Source organism: Pangasianodon hypophthalmus, chromosome 8, assembly GCF_027358585.1.
Source record: "Pangasianodon hypophthalmus isolate fPanHyp1 chromosome 8, fPanHyp1.pri, whole genome shotgun sequence".
NCBI lineage: Eukaryota > Metazoa > Chordata > Actinopteri > Siluriformes > Pangasiidae > Pangasianodon > Pangasianodon hypophthalmus.
Window position 1 is genome coordinate 2,808,412 of NC_069717.1, and position 16,122 is coordinate 2,824,533.

General features: G+C 39.3%; 2 protein-coding genes across 3 annotated transcripts; both read left to right on the forward strand.

Moving 5' to 3' along the window:
* The first annotated feature begins 3,161 nt into the window (after positions 1–3,161).
* On the forward strand, positions 3,162–4,736 carry foxe3 (forkhead box E3). The gene has a single exon (XM_026928409.3). It carries the CDS (start codon positions 3,305–3,307, stop codon positions 4,538–4,540), a length of 1,236 nt encoding a protein of 411 aa, XP_026784210.3. The 5' UTR covers positions 3,162–3,304; the 3' UTR covers positions 4,541–4,736.
* Positions 4,737–7,164: 2,428 nt separating this feature from the next.
* foxd2 (forkhead box D2) lies at positions 7,165–15,897 on the forward strand. Of its 2 annotated transcripts, none has more exons than XM_026927866.3 (2): positions 7,165–7,563; positions 13,707–15,897. In XM_026927866.3, exon 2 carries the CDS (start codon positions 13,851–13,853, stop codon positions 14,958–14,960), a length of 1,110 nt encoding a protein of 369 aa, XP_026783667.1. In that variant the 5' UTR covers positions 7,165–7,563; positions 13,707–13,850; the 3' UTR covers positions 14,961–15,897. The 2 variants fall into 2 exon arrangements, with proteins under 2 accessions (XP_026783667.1, XP_034162157.1); XM_034306266.2 differs by having other exon boundaries at positions 13,711–15,897.
* The last annotated feature ends 225 nt before the right edge of the window (positions 15,898–16,122 follow it).

Consider the following 16,122-nt stretch of genomic DNA (forward strand, 5'->3'; position numbering starts at 1 on the left):
AAAACATTTGGTCTGCGTAAAATAGATATCTTTCTGGTTTCTCAGATATGTGAAAAGCTGCATTTTTGTCTTATTAATTTCAAGACAGAGACAAAAAGTAGCTGCTGTAATGTAAATGAGAACAGGAACTAACTTGTAATTGATCTTCCACAACATTAAATGTAACTTTAAACAGATAAAAAGTATGACTTCTCGTTCTTTAATGAGTAAAAAATGTAACTGTTTGCAGATCACTCTGGTATAAGAGGAATAAAACACTTCAGTACATGCTGTTATGGGAAATTAATCAACTTTGGGGTGGTAATAGTAATTCCCCCTTTGCTTTGGCTTCATCACACCACCCCATCGTTGATTATTTCTCTATAACCGTACACCCTGTCGTTTTTTTCCTTACTTATTAACGGAATGACTTGGCAAAAAGAATCTAATTCACACAATTTTCTTAGAACATCCTTCAAATCCTCAAAGCCACACTTCTCCACAAACTCCACTGTACCACTCTGTCATGTCATGTTAAGATTCTGTGCATCTTAGAGAGATGCTGTATAAATATTCTCTCTTGATGCTATTCCTACTAAGCTCTTCAAAGATGTACTAGAGATCTTTGTTTCCCTTAGTGTCCTTTCTATCATCAATAGCTGCTTAGAAAATAGTACTGTCCCAGTGCTTAAAAAACCAAATCTTGATCCTACTGATCTCAGAAATTACAGACCTATCTCAGAATTTCCATTTCTATCAAAAGCACTGGAGAAGGTTGTATTATCTCAGCTTTTCCCCTTACTTAGTTTGTTACAATATCTTGGACCCCTTTCAAAGGGGTTTAGAGCTAAACACAGTACAGGGCCCTAATAAAAGTAGTGAATGATCTTTTATTAGCTGTAGATTCTGGAAACCGTGCCATCCTTGTACTGTTGGACTTAAGCGTGCTTTTGACACCACTGACCAACATACCCTCCTAAATAGATCAGACTGCACTAGACTGGTTTCTGTCATATCTAACAACCAGGAGTTTCTCAGTGGAAACTGGAGAGCTCTCATTGACCACAGTTCCCATCACCTGTGGATGATATGAGGCTCCATTCTGAGTCTGATTTTATTTTCTTTATACTTGCTCCGTCTTCGCTCCATTTTTGAGCATCACAAGGTTTCCTACCACTGTTACGTGGACGATACCCAGCTTTACCTCCCGTTAAAATCTGGTATAAATTCCTTGACTCCTCTTTTAGACTGTCTGAGGGACATTAAAGGCTGGATGGATGAAAACTTCCTGCAGTTAAATGTGAAAAAGACTGAAGTAATCCTCTTCACATCTGTTGGATAGCTGTAGCTGTAGTCTAGGCCCCCTACAAGCCAAAAACGTTTCTCAAGTTCAAAGATCTTGAGACTGTTATCCATGCTTTTATTTCATCAAGGCTTGATTATTGCAATGTCCTATACGCTGGAGTATACGCTTACCTTTTCTCTCAGGCTTATCTATAATTTGCCCTGGTTTTTTTTGCCACTGTTTAGCTGCTTATTTTCTGGTCTTAGTCATATCTGGTTTGTTTTCTTATAGTAATTATTTGCTTATATATTTATTTTCATTCTTAACTCTATTTTATGTTACCATTTCAATGTATGTTTTTCCTGTTATGCCTGATGTGCTGCACTTTGGTCAGCACTTGTCTTGTTTTAAATGTGCTATATAAATAAATTTGATTTGACTTGAAATGAGACTACATGTGAGTAAGGAGAAAAAAAATGTAAATTGTAAATTATTTCTGCTAAAATACCCCTTTAAATGATAAAGAATAAATGGTGCAATGACACTAGATTATAAACACACCTCCCATTCGAGTATCAATCTAAAAGAAGAATTGGTCGTATTTACTTTTCTGGCTGTGAAGCTTTGACAGCTCAATTGCTGTTTTTAGAAGGTTGTTATTATTTTTCAATTGGTGGATTGAAAGTCGGGTTCGGCGGTCGGTTATAACCTCTCTCAGTGTTGTTTCTAGCCGGGATCCACAGCTGCAGCCAGAACAAACTACAAGATACGGAGTGTGTGAGGGAGAGAGTGGTAGAGAAAGTGATGAAAGATAGACATTGCAATGTTTCCTAGCTATTTTACACAGATTTTATCTAATATCTAATATCTGTGTCCATTCTTTAGGTTTGAAAAGAGCCTTTAACTTCACTCTCTGTCTAATGTCAGAAAACATGTTTGCAGTATTATTTCATTGTTTTTTTTTGTTTGTTTTTTTTTAAATAAGCCATATTTCTTTTCACTGTGTGGACAGGCGTTCTCTGTAGGTATGGCACTGTGTTTGCACTGCAGAATGGCCAAGACCACAATCTTCTTCTTAAACTGTTTCCTTCTCCAATCATCTCCTTTTAATCCTATAATTTTGACCGGCCCTGTTCAGTGGAAGTCTGGGCTTCACGGCCCCGAGCCATTCAGACCCAAGGCCTTATCTAAAGTCAAGATCTCAGGTAAGATGTATATTCTGCATGCTCGCTGCCTATTAATGACCAGTGCAGAAAGTTCACTAAAATCTCTGTAGATTTTCTAGTGTAGCTCTGAGATGCAATTTCTGTTCCTGGTTTTTCTGGTTAAAAATAATAAGCTAGCTCATATGAGTTTTTTTAAGTACAGATATTTGGCTATCATTAATTTTTTGGACCAAATTTACACATTATTATTTGGTGGAAGATTTACATTTAGAAAGGGGAAAAAAAGCTGTTTATTGTACGTATTTACAGTAAGTGGATAATATAATATTAGTAGTTCTTAGTAGTATAATTAATCACTGTTTTAGTTATTAATTACTTAAAGTTATTAATTTAAAAAAAGGGGTTTTCAAGGGTTCTTTGCATAGTTAAGAGTTCTCAGCTTCCTAGAGTGGTTCTGCTTTCCCAGAGGAACAAACTGAAGAATGCTTAAGAGCTGTAAATTAGTTATTAATAGTTATTAGCTGTCATTATATTGGCTTTAGGTTATTAAATAAATAGCTTATTAGTTTATATTAAAGTTATTTGGGGGAGTTTGGTCTGGATGTCAAACCTGCACAGGGTGACAAACAAGACCAAATATAATAAATATATTAATAGATTAATAAACCCCTAAAATAATCAGGATAAATACCAACACATCCCCATGCCACTGCAGAGAGGAGTAGCTCGTGCGCTGGACAGGTCGTGACGTCACTCCTCCCACCTTATAAAGTCCCACACCTGGCGAAACAAAAGCCCGACCCACGCGCACAGAGAGCGCAGAGGCAGTAAAGAGCATCTCCGTCTTAAATCTGCATCATAAAACTCCTCTTTTATGAATCTGGCCAGTTTCTCCTACTTCTCGTGCAGCATGTCACCGGCCGAGTCGCAGCCCACGAGCCCGGCGGCGGCGGCAGCTGTGTCTCCGCAGGTCAGCTTGGACTCACCGTCACTGATCCATCATCATCATCATCATCTTCATCATCATCATCATCAATCAGGAGCTAAAGACGCTGTTCCTGTGAAACCGGAGCCGCGAGAAGGCAGCCCCCGGGCGGAGCTGGAGGAAGTGGTTTCTGTGGGTCAACCTGCCGGCGGCCGGAGGAGGAAGAGGCCCGTGCAGCGCGGGAAACCTCCGTACAGCTACATCGCACTCATAGCCATGGCCATCGCCAACTCACCGGAGAGGAAGCTCACGCTGGGCGGCATTTACCGCTTCATCACGGAGCGCTTTCCGTTCTACCGCGAGAACTCGCGCAAGTGGCAGAACTCCATCCGGCACAACCTGACGCTCAACGACTGCTTCGTGAAGATCCCACGGGAGCCCGGGAGGCCCGGCAAGGGCAACTACTGGACGCTCGACCCCGCCGCTGAGGACATGTTCGACAACGGCAGCTTTCTGCGCCGGAGGAAGCGCTTTAAGCGCTCGGACGTCAGCACGTATCCGGCGTACGCTCAGAGCGCGGGCGCGTTCGCGTTCACCCCGAGCCCCGCGGCGCGGCAGCCGTATCCCAACGCCTTGTACCCGGCCGTGACCTCGGGCTACAGCGGCTCTCCGTTACCCGGCTCTCCTCACGGGGCCGTGCTGCATCCCTATCAGCCGTCGGCGGGGGTCGCTCACGCGCACCTTCAAGGACAAGGCCGGATGTTCAGCATCGACAATATCATCAGCCAGCAGTCCATCGCGCCCAGCGGCCCCGGAGCCGAACTTCACATCGGGCTCGGTTCCGGAGATCTGACCTCGATGAGCGCGAGCTGCTCGGTGTTACCCGCCACTGACCCAACCGGCTTCCAGACTCAGTCTCTTAACCACACGAATTTGCTGAGCCGCAACAGCGGCTCCATGGCGCCTGCTTTCTCATCCTCAGCCTCTCCTCCGCACCTGACCTCTGCGACGCCGCCCGGTTTCTCTCCCGGTGCCTACTGCACCGGAAGCAGGATGTCGCGGCCCGGCTCGTGCGCAGAGCACACTGAACAGCTTCTGGGACTCACGGGAACGAATCTGAACTCGTACAACAATTCATATGTGCGCCAAGCAAACTTCGCATCCGGGCTCGAGCGCTACATGTGATGCACAGATCCTCCACACGTCACGAGACAGAATTAATATATTATATTAATGTCTGTAAAAGTTATAAACAAAAACCAGGATTTTATATGACCATCAAACCACATAATGTCATGACCTCTGATGTGCAAACATACAATCTGTATATATTTCATCTTGACATATTGCAGTCTAAATATGTATTAAAAAAATATGTCTATTTTTAGGCCCATTTTTCTAAAACTGGATGCTGAAAAATAAAACATTGGGGATCTTAGGATGAGTGAATATTGATCAAATTAAATAACACATTTAACATTATAAACTAGTCTAAATAATACTGAAGTGTACTTTTCCTTGGTACTGGTACCCTCAAGAGTACCTCTTTTATACCTTTAATGTTTATCTGTAACCTGGAAAAGTGGATATAATGTACCTTTAAAATGATTAAGGTACATAAATGATTTTTTTAAGTGAAGCTTTAAAAGCAGGCACCTTTCTGGGGAAAAGATGCACACTAAAGGTACAGAAGGAGTACCCTTGAGGGTACCATCCCAGCAATAAGGAGAGGTACGGTTTAGTACCCTTATTATCTAAGAGTGTGGTTGCTTTCCCTTTGTGTGCTTATACATGTTATTAGCAGTGTATGCTAATTTCTGTCATAGCTCTACTGACTGACCAAACTTGCCCTCAGATTTATACTTTAATCCTCTAAATTTTCTGACCTCAAATCAGTCAGTCAACTTCACTGTTTCAAAAAACATTCAAATATTAATTTTTGGTGTAGTAGCCAAATCCTCTCAAAAGCTAGCATGAGCAAGTCTTGCTAGTCAGACTCTAATATTTCTTTAGTATTTATACACAGGTTGTATGCTACTTAATGTTTTATTGGCTTTAATTAAAAAAAAAAAATCTACACTTTTTTTTTTAACAATAGCTAATTTTGGTGTCTAGCCTGCTAAGCTAATAAACCCCTGCAACCTATGTCTGATTTGTGCTGCATTTGGACTGTAACACACACCACTGATTAAAGTGTGTATGTTTGTCTACTTTATTTTGAAGCATAAGATGTAAATAGTAAGTAATAAACGGTTTTTGTAAAGCCTTCTGTTTTTTTCTTCTGCTGTGTTCATGGAGGATGTTTTCCAGATTCTCCTGTCGCTTATCATCATCATCATCATCATCATCATCATTATTATTATTATTAGTAGTAGTAGTAGTAGTAGTAGTAGTAGTAGTAGTATAGGAGGAGGAGGAAGAAGAGTTCACTTGCAAAGTCAAAATTAAATTCAATTAATTTAAGTCATAAAGATTATTTAAATATAAAATGATTTGTTAGTCTTTCTGTTCTTTAACTATATTGCATTATTACATTTTATCCATTCGGTATAAAACACATTTAACATTATAAACTAGTCTATATAATACTGAAGTGTACTTTTCCTTGGCACTGGTACCCTCAAGAGTACCTCTTTTATACCTTTAATGTTTATCTGTAACCTGGAAATGTGGATATAATGTACCTTTAAAATGATTAAGGTACATAAATGTTTTTTTTAAGTGAGACTTTAAAAGCAGGCACCTTTCTGGGGAAAAGATGCACACTGAAGGTACAGAAGGAGTACCCTTGAGGGTACCATCCCAGCAATCCAATCTGAGTCTGACCAGCACACACAGCACACACAGCACACACAGCACACACAGGCTGAGCTGGACAAACCGGTGGACCATCTTCACCAGCTGGTGGATTTTCTAATGACCTTACTGGGGTTATTTTATTTAAGAATATTTTGTTCATGATGTAGCCTTTGGCACCTGGTCATTCATTCATTCATTTATTTATTTATTTGATAGCCTTAACCACTGAACCATGACAAAACATTGCATGATTGCATAAAAATATGCATAAAAATGCATAAAAATTAGCATAAAATAGCATAGTAATCAATGTAGATTACACAATTAATTAGTTTAAGGATGTAAATGTATCCTATCCTCAGTGAGACTTTTGGATTATGATACTAAGAAACCTTGTATCTTGAGATTTTGTACATAAAACAGAAAGCAGAGAGTTTTTTCAGTTTAGACTTTATTATGAAGCAGCTTATATGTGATCTCTTCAGCTTGTTGCTATAAATGTATTAGTTTTAGATTAATCTTATGTTTAATATGATCTGATTAATATGATGAAACTAATTATTTACACCGACAAATGATAACTTTACTGCTAATAGAATAAGGGGCAAAAGTCTCACAATAAATGCTCTAATAACTAAAGGCAATTTCTTTTAGTTTAGTGAAAGTTAGAAAGAGTTCAGGTTTGACCAGGTAAATAAAAACCCTTGTCAGATTTGTTGAAATCGAATAAAAATAATTCACACCGTTTCACTCCATCCAGTTGTTCTTGCTCATTAAAGAAATGCACACATCTTAAAGAGTCAATAATAAATTAAATAAATTAATTTACTTCATGTGCATCAGTGGCCACTGAACCTGCTCCTGGAGAGCTACTTACCTGCATAATTCAGTCCCAGTCCAAATCTAACACACCTGAGCCAACTAATCACGTGGACTGATCACGTGGATAAGACGTATTCAGTCAGGGTTGAAGTGAAGGAAGGAAGATCTCCAGAAGGAGGAGGAGGAGGAGGAGGAGGAGGAGGGTTGGTGACCACTTGAATTTGAAATTTTAAAAACCTCTCATGTCGCCTTCAAACCTACTGAAAAGTCTGTTCTGCATACCATCTTCAGAGTTTCTAGATCAGTAAATACTTTTTAATGTAAGATTTTTTTTAAATCGAAAACTCAAGGTTGTCAATTTGACACGCAGGTCATGACAACAGTCATGACGACGGTGGAAAGTTTTAAATGGACCACGTTAAGGTTGTAGGACAGAGTTATTAGGGGAGAGCGGTGTCAGTTGTTACACTAGTGAAAGCTTCAATCAGCAGCATGTTACAGTGGTGAGATCCTCTGCGCATGCTCAGTAGCATCACCTGACTTAATCACAGCTCTGGACAATGTATCATCAGAAGTCAGAATCTGAGGTATGAACGTAATTTTCCTCTTCTGGAATACATTTGTGTTTGCTTTGTATCAGGTGAAAATGAAATAGTGTTGATTTACTGTCTGGTGAGATTGATAGTTGATAATGCTAAGCTGGTTAGCTAGCATATCAGATATGAAGATGTCAGTGTGTGTGTGTGTGTGTGTGTGTGTGTGTGTGTGTGTGTGTGTGTGAGAGACAGTGACAGTCTTAACAGTGTTACAAATACACATATTTAAGATTTTTAACAAAACACAAAAGAGATTTCACTTACTTGAAAAATAGTTTCCTTCCTGGCACAAAGATTAAACTCAAAGACCCGAGCATCACATCTGTCCTTCATTCTGATGCATCATGCGCTGCCTAGTGTTTATGCACACATCATGACAGCGTTTTAGCAAAGAAAGTGCTTCATCTGGACCAAACACTGCACAGCTACATAGTTCTTTACTGCATGTTTAAATAATTAGCAAAATATATCTCACAGACTTATGAATTAAGTCTCCATCATTTTCGGTTGTTTAGTTTTATATATCCTCTGATATTAACGTGAAACTAGTATTTATTGATTGATTGATTGATTTGTACTTTTCCTTGGGGTGGTTCTCTCAAGACTACACCTTTTGTATCTTTAGTTCACAGACAAATGTATGTCGTGTCAAAACCTGGAACTACCCTGCGTTCACACTTGTGAGTGACAAATCGCTCATGTCACTTATAGTTTGTCACTTAAAGGTGTGAAGCGAGCACTACTGTTGTCGCTAGTGGGCGTGTACCATCCGTCCAGCGCTTTTACCTCCGTTTAGAAAGGGTAGTAGCCAAAACTTATAGCCTACAGTACATGATTTACTACAGTATACAGTTTATTTTTCTATTCAAATAGTTTAATAAAATGGAAAATTTGTTGTTTGATGTATGTTATGTGCCAGGCTTTGTGCGAGCTTTAGCAGATTAGCAGAGCAAGCTACCTGTACTAGTTAAGTACACTCCCTAAGAGGCACCACCATATACCTATATATTTATATAGCTTCTTCTAACTAGTTAAATGCAAATTAAAACTCAAAAATCATACTGATAAGTGTTAAAATTGCTTACTTGATTTACATCTTTTGTGCCTGGCTTTGTATTATCTATCAGCACATTAGCAGCACAAGCTAAGTTGTACCAGTTACAAACATTTTGCAGAGACACCACCAATCTCTGCTACTTCTTTCTGAACTTTATTTTTCTCCATAATGTCTCTATACACATTTAATGAGAGGTCATATATGACACGATAACACAAAACCACGGTTATAATTTTTTCTTCCATTTTTTTTGAGTCAAGCCGTGCGTAGGAACAAATTGCGTTTAGGAACTGAAGTTCTGAGTGGGGAAATGAAGGCACTGTAAGATTAATCCGAAGAAACAATCAAGCGAATTGTTTGTGGCTTCACGGTGTACTCCACAAATAGACTAGCACAAGTTCCCAACCTTGGTCCTGGAGAAACCCGTGTCCTTCTCTAACACACCTGGTTCAACTAATCAGCTCATTAACATCCCTATCAAGTCTGTTAGATCAGGAACCACTAACACATGCAGGACAGAGAGTTCTCCAGGACCAGGGTTGGGAACCTGTGGTCTACAGGACCACATCTGTGTATCTTAACACACCTTTGTCACCTTTATGGAGAGATTCTCACCAAGGCCATGTTGGCAGTAAAGGTGTGACATCATGTGGACACTCCAGTAACGGGTGTGTGGGGTGAATTCAGATAGATTGGGACACTTTTTGAATTTCCAAATTGTCCAAGTTTTTTTTTTTTTGCCATAAATAAAACAAATACCACATTTCTGAAATCTCCAAGGTGTTCAGTATCTGCATATGAATGAAAAGTGCTTATATCATGAGTTACTCTTTTCTCAAGACTGACGGAAAGCCATTTTGTTTTCACATGATCATTTGGGACACACTTTCATCTGTTTGACTTTCAGCCAGAATTACATGTTTTAAACTATATCTATTTATACTTATTAATGGCATCGATAAAACACATTCCAATAGTGGAATTTTAAATAAATCTCATCCAAATTCATCACCAACATGTTTTAATATTGTATGAACACAGTAGACTGAGTAAAAGTAGCTACATATTAAGATGCTGGTTTGGGTAACATTCTATAATTCTTATAGAGTTATATAATTCTTATTATTTCTTAAAACAATAACAGGGTTTAGAAAATCTTCAATCTCAGTTGTTTACATTTGTTCTTGCACTTTCTTTAGTGTCCACTAGATGGCAATCAAGACTAAGATCATTTCAGTCACTGCTCCTGTTCAAACAGCTGATTCCATCATCTATCTATCTATCTATCTATCTATTTATCTATCTATCTATCTATCTATATCTGTCTGTCTGTCTGTATTATAAGCCACATATTATCATTATAATTATGATGTAATTACAATGATATATAATGAGTTTATTTGTACATTTTGTCTGGGAATGTGAATATACTATAAGTTTAAAATTCATTTTAGGTACATATTGAATCATGAAATAGTCACATTATGAAAAATTAAAATTTAATCCCAATATCCATAATCAATCCTGGTACACTTTTAAGGGTATGTTTTTACCATGCTATATGAACTGTACATCTGATAAACTGGTAATTTCACAGCCTTAAATCATTGCTTTAAATATGTGGAATGAGAAACTAGAGTGATCATGCACAATCGTAGCAATGCAATCATTTTTCTCATGTCTCGGACTTTCACTCTCAGAATAAAACGGATGCTAAACTGTACCATTCCTTCATGCTGGAGGTGAAGCCCTTAAAGCGTACACCTTTATACCTTTACCTTTATGTAGGCCTCTAGTAGCGTTTGCCTAGAAAGGTGCACATAATATAACCTTAAAGTTTAAATTTATTAGGTTATTATGTACCTTAGTGTACCTTTAAGATAATTAATCCATTTTTTCAAATAAAATGTCCACATTTCCAGGTGAAATTACATATCACAAGGTACAAAAGACAAGCATGCCACCCCAGGAACAAAGAAAGTTAAAGTTTATTCCCCTTTTTCTGAGATGTTTTGAAGAATGCATTGATTGGTTGATTGTAATACAGTTTTCCCTGCAAACTGATAAACAATATTGTACCGATACTCCAAATAACTGGATTATAATCTGAGAAAAACTGATTGAAAACCAGACCACAAAGATCTGTCAGAATATATATTTATTATTTTAGACTTGCATAGTGAAAAAGTGCAAAGATCAGTGAGTTAAAACAGATCAGTGAGTAAAAGCAGATCAGTGAGCAGATGTTTCAGCCCATAGCTTTCTGCAGTGCTCACCTACCAAACAAACAACAGTTCATCCCTTTTACAGACCCAGAGCTGAAGATTGAGACCAGCTGAGCTTGATCAGGAGGAACTCCTAGTTACTGACCTCAGTTCCAGGAAATATAGTATCGAAATACATCACAAAAACACAAACTACACAACAAAGTTACAAAAAAAAAAAAGATCAAGGAAAACATGTTAAATCTATCTCTTCATTCAAGCCTTTGTGGTCTGATTGTGAGTGTGTCAGTGTGCACACAGCCTTTGCCTTGGATTGTGAACACTTTCTTGCTTCACACACCTTATTTATCACTTTTGAGCTCAATTATTCCTCTTCCTTATAATCTGAGGGAAAAAAAATCTCATTTTCATGCCCGAAATTCCACTTTGGCCGCTGGGTGGCGCTGTAATCACCGTGTAAACACACTTAACCTTCATGGGTCAGGAAATAAACTGCAATATATACTTTTTTTTTTTTTTTTGGAATCAGAAACAGCAACCAGAAGCACACAAATATTAAGATAAATCTGATTAGATAATGTAATATCTGGAGGACTGTTTTAAAATGAGAGAGCGGTGATGTGTCCTGGCTCTGAGGGAGCTCATCACACTGACTTGATGTGTTTTAATGACAGGTTTGTCCTCAGGGTTGGCAGATTTGCAGTTTCCAAAAGCTGTAGAGCAATTTCACTATACAGACATTTGAATAATGTATTAATGTGAAATATAAAAAGGACAGAATTCAAAAATAATCACAGCATTTTATTCAAAAAGATTATTATTATTATTATTATAACAAAAAGATCAACCAGCAAAGCAGTGCATGTAGTATGATATACAAAAAATAAACAAATTTTGAGGGTTGTAACAAAATCTGGCAACACCATTTCAACCCCTACGAAGATTTATGAGTTACTGCAACCCTGAGTTTATAGAGCTACAATATGACCTACATGTAGTTAGTATCCTTTTTTAGATAGTTACATTTATATTGAATATTTTATCCGAAAAATGCTTCTTCTTCTTCTTCTTCTTCTTCTCCTTTAGTAAAGTGGTGTAGTGAGAGTAATTATTTGATCATGGTCCTGGACAGAGGGAATTTTAGGCCCTGGTGCGAGATTCTGTGTGTCAGCTTGAACCTCTTGTTCCTGCATGTGTATGAATCTCTTCACTTTTTTACTTTTGTCCTGCTAAAATGCACCAAACCCCTCTTTTACTTTCTGTCCACTTCTCTTGCTGTATCTCTTTTCTTTGCACTGAATGCACAGGGAAATTTTGGATGCAGTAAAGAAGAATGATGTAATGAAGATGAAGAATTTTGTATTGTTTTTTTTTTTTTTTTTTTTTTTTGCACCAGCTGTGCTTGATTTAGTCATATTTTTGATTAGTCATGTGACAAACTGGAGCAGGTTGAATACACGCGTAGTGTGTGTGTGTGTGTGTGTGTGTGTGTGTGTGTGGACGGATGATGCTTTGAATGGTGATGCGTGTAGAAAAGCGCTGAGCAAAAAGTCTTCATATTATTAGCGACAAAATAACAAAGGTTTAAAGAATTTACAGGATTAATGTTCTCCTTCATTTTCTGAATAAATGTAAATTCAACCGTAAGATTTTAACGAGTGAAAAAAGCCTTTATTATTATTATTATTATTACAGTCCTATATAACTTATTATTAACAAGATGCAAATTAAATATGAGTTTTATAGGCTAGAAATTAATTAATTAACCTCCATAACTCTAAGGAAACGTGGATGTTTCATCGTTTCAGCTCCATAACACTAACATTAGATTCATCTTGCATTTCCATTTAGCTGCTGTAGTCTTAAGGTTCAGAAATGGACAGAAATATTCATTAATAATCATCAATAATCATTAATAATCTGACCTTTAAGGCTACTAGACTGAATGCATTTTTTTTTATTCAATAGGTTATATTCAATATAAGTGAGTTTACAACAGTGCAATTAAATAATTCATCATTTTCAGCTTTATTGCTGTATCTGAAATATGTCTAAGTATTTAGTGAATGTATGATTTACTGAGTGAAATACTGATATGTAGGTTTTAGTTTTATTTTAAGGTTCTATAGGCTGCTGTTTCTAAAAACGTTTCTAAAGATGCTACAAAAATGCAATAATTGTCTGATAGCCTGAGTGAGTCTCAGTTTTTTTTGCGAAATTAATAAATTTTTAAATTACTATCAGTTTATCAATGTACATTAGCATTTTAAGCAATATTAACATTTCATATCGGCTCTATTAAGATGCACTGCAGCTCACTGGCAACCCGACAACGTTTCTTTAATCATAAACATTTTTCTAATTATAAAATGAATTTAAAAAAAAATAGTGATAGTCTAATAATGCAGTAACAGTTTAAAGAAGAGAAGACATTTTTTTAAGTAAATTTCCAACACAAAGTTTGTGCACATTTTATTCTGTTGATTGGTTTCATGGCAAATACAAACACACACAAGTTTTACATTTGAGAGCAAAACAGCGCTTTTAGTGCAGAATTCGGCGTTAGTGCGACTTTTGGTGAGTCGGTGAAGTCAAAGTACACACACACACACACACACACCTCTCTACCTCCTCCCTTCTTCCCTGCTCTCTGCTATAAACTTTGGTTACTGACACGCCGGTCACGTGACCCGTGGGATAAATAGTTTTTGAGAAGCTTGAGGAGGGGGTAATAGACTCCGGAGCTTGTGCGGGGCGCACCGCGCTGCCTCCGTGCGTCATCATAAACACACACATTCTCTCTCTCTCCTCTTTTTTTTTTTTTTTTTTTTTTATTAAAAAAAAAAATGAAGCCAGAACGACGCGGCAGTCCGGTCCGGACTGATTACTGACCTCAGCAGTGCGCGCTCACGGAAGACCGTATACGAGACCTGGACGCGGAAGGAGTGAGAGGACGGAGAGGAGGAGGAAGAGGAGAGCAGCACGAACCCCCCAGCATGACTCTGGGGACGGACGTGTCGGAGAGCCCGGCGCTGTCCGACGACGTGGACATCGACGTGGTCGGTGGCGACGGCGTGAGAGACGGGAAATATCTGCGCCATCCTCGCGTTTTCCACCCGGACCACGACTCCGACGACCCTCTGTCGTCCCACGAGGCCGGGGAGGGAGCCGCCAGCGGGTCCGAGTGCCCGGATGACGACCGCGTCGGGGCTCGGGGCGAATCCGGAGAAGGCGCTGACCCGTTAATCGGGGACAAACCGGTGAAAAACGCACTCGTGAAGCCGCCGTATTCGTACATCGCGTTAATCACGATGGCCATCTTGCAGAGCCCGAAGAAACGGCTGACGCTGAGCGAGATCTGCGAGTTCATCAGCAACAGGTTCCCGTACTACCGCGAAAAGTTCCCAGCGTGGCAGAACTCCATCCGGCACAACCTTTCGCTCAACGACTGCTTCGTCAAGATCCCACGCGAACCCGGTAATCCGGGAAAGGGCAACTACTGGACGCTGGACCCGGAGTCGGCCGACATGTTTGACAACGGCAGCTTTCTGCGCAGGCGGAAGCGCTTCAAGAGACACCAGAACAGCGACGTGGTTCTCCGCGACGCGGGTGGATTCCTGCCGGGATTTGGATACGGCCCTTACGGCTGTTACGGCCCTGGTGCCGGTGGCGCTGGCGGCTACGGACTGGCGCTGCAGAACTTCCACGCGTACCATCACCACCACCACCACCACCACCCAGCTGGGACGTTCCCTTTCCAGGGCGCGCCGTGTCCCCTTCCCGCCGTGCCCTCTTCCATCTTCTCCTCGTCGCCGCATACCGTGCCGCCTTCTCTGCTGGGAGCAGATCTAAGGAAGCCCTTCTACCCGCAGCTCGGTCCCGCACTTGCGCCTCAAAAAACGGACACGAACACGTCGCGCCGCCCGTCTTTCTCCATAGACAACATCATCGGCGCGACCAGCTCGCCGCCCTCGGCGCCCTACAGCGCGCAGTTACCGGCGGGTCAGGCGCAGATCTTAGCCATGCTCACCCCGCCGTCCTCCAACCACTTGAACCTCTCTCCGGAAACGATCGCACCCAGCTCGTGCACGGACTTCCTCCGGTAAAACGAGGACGACGAACTTTTAAATTTGTTTTTTTGTTTTGTTTTTTTTTTTGAGAGTTTCTAGTCATTTTTTCCCAGAACGGCAAGCGAGCCTGAATGCGCCGCGGTCCGTTTTTAAAATCCGACATTTTGCCAAGGTAGGAACTGACTTTTTGTGAGGCTAAAAATTCTCTCTTTTTTTTTTGTGGAAATTTGAGAGTAAACAAAAACAAACAAAGAAAAACTTAATTAATTACGTTATATTTATGAACTGTAAATATGTACTATATTGAGAAACGACATCATGTGCAGGCAGAAATGAACATTTTAAAAAAGAAAAGGTAGTCCGAGGTTAACCTTTGACCTTTGATCTCCAGTCCAGCTGTTTTTAAACAGGAAACCATTCAGTTAATTTGATCTCATTGTGAACAGTGGATTCTCCTGTCGGCGCGCTTACAGATTGTTATTGCTATTGTTATGGTTTATATATATTTTTTGTGAGTTTTGTGAAAAAAAGAAAGCACTGTTTAATAGTAGAGAGATCCAAAATATCGACTCAGGTGTACTTCTCCTTTTTTTTTTCTTTTTTTTTTTGAAAAGCACATTGCCAGAGACAGTAGGGTTTCTGCCCGAACAGCGGTATATCAGTGTCAAGTAGAGCTGTTTTTTTTTTATTATTATTATTTTTAAAAAAATTTTCTATTATTTTTATTTTTTGTCTTTAGACAAAAAAAAATTGATGTGGCGTTGATGTAACTCGCATTACCTCTCCTCCTGTCTGACTGTGCACACGTTGTTTTTCTTCTTATTACATTGAAGATTATCTGTGAAGAAAATGTCGCTATGTTGTAAAAAAAAAAAAAAAAAAGAAAAAGGGAAAAAAAAAGCAGATAAACACCCGTCATGTTCATAGGTCATTTGGTTGTAATGACAAGAAAATAAATGTTGTGAATTTTAAAGCTGTTTTTTTTTTTTCTTCGTTACATTTTTGGGTTAAATTATTAGCTGGAAGAAATTAGAAATGAAGATCAAGTTAAAGTGCGCACGCGCTCGCCTGCTTAAAGAGGCTGCAGCAACAGGATTATGATTCGCCTGCAACTTTCACAGATTTGTGGTCCAATAACTTCATAACTGCGTGTTGTTTTGGAAATAATGGAAATAAATTACAGTCTTAAAATAATCCC

Excerpts from the sequence above, each read along its gene's own strand:
- foxd2 (XM_026927866.3), top strand. The coding sequence starts at position 13,851 with ATGACTCTGGGGACGGACGTGTCGGAGAGCCCGGCGCTGTCCGACGAC.
- foxe3 (XM_026928409.3), top strand. The coding sequence starts at position 3,305 with ATGAATCTGGCCAGTTTCTCCTACTTCTCGTGCAGCATGTCACCGGCC.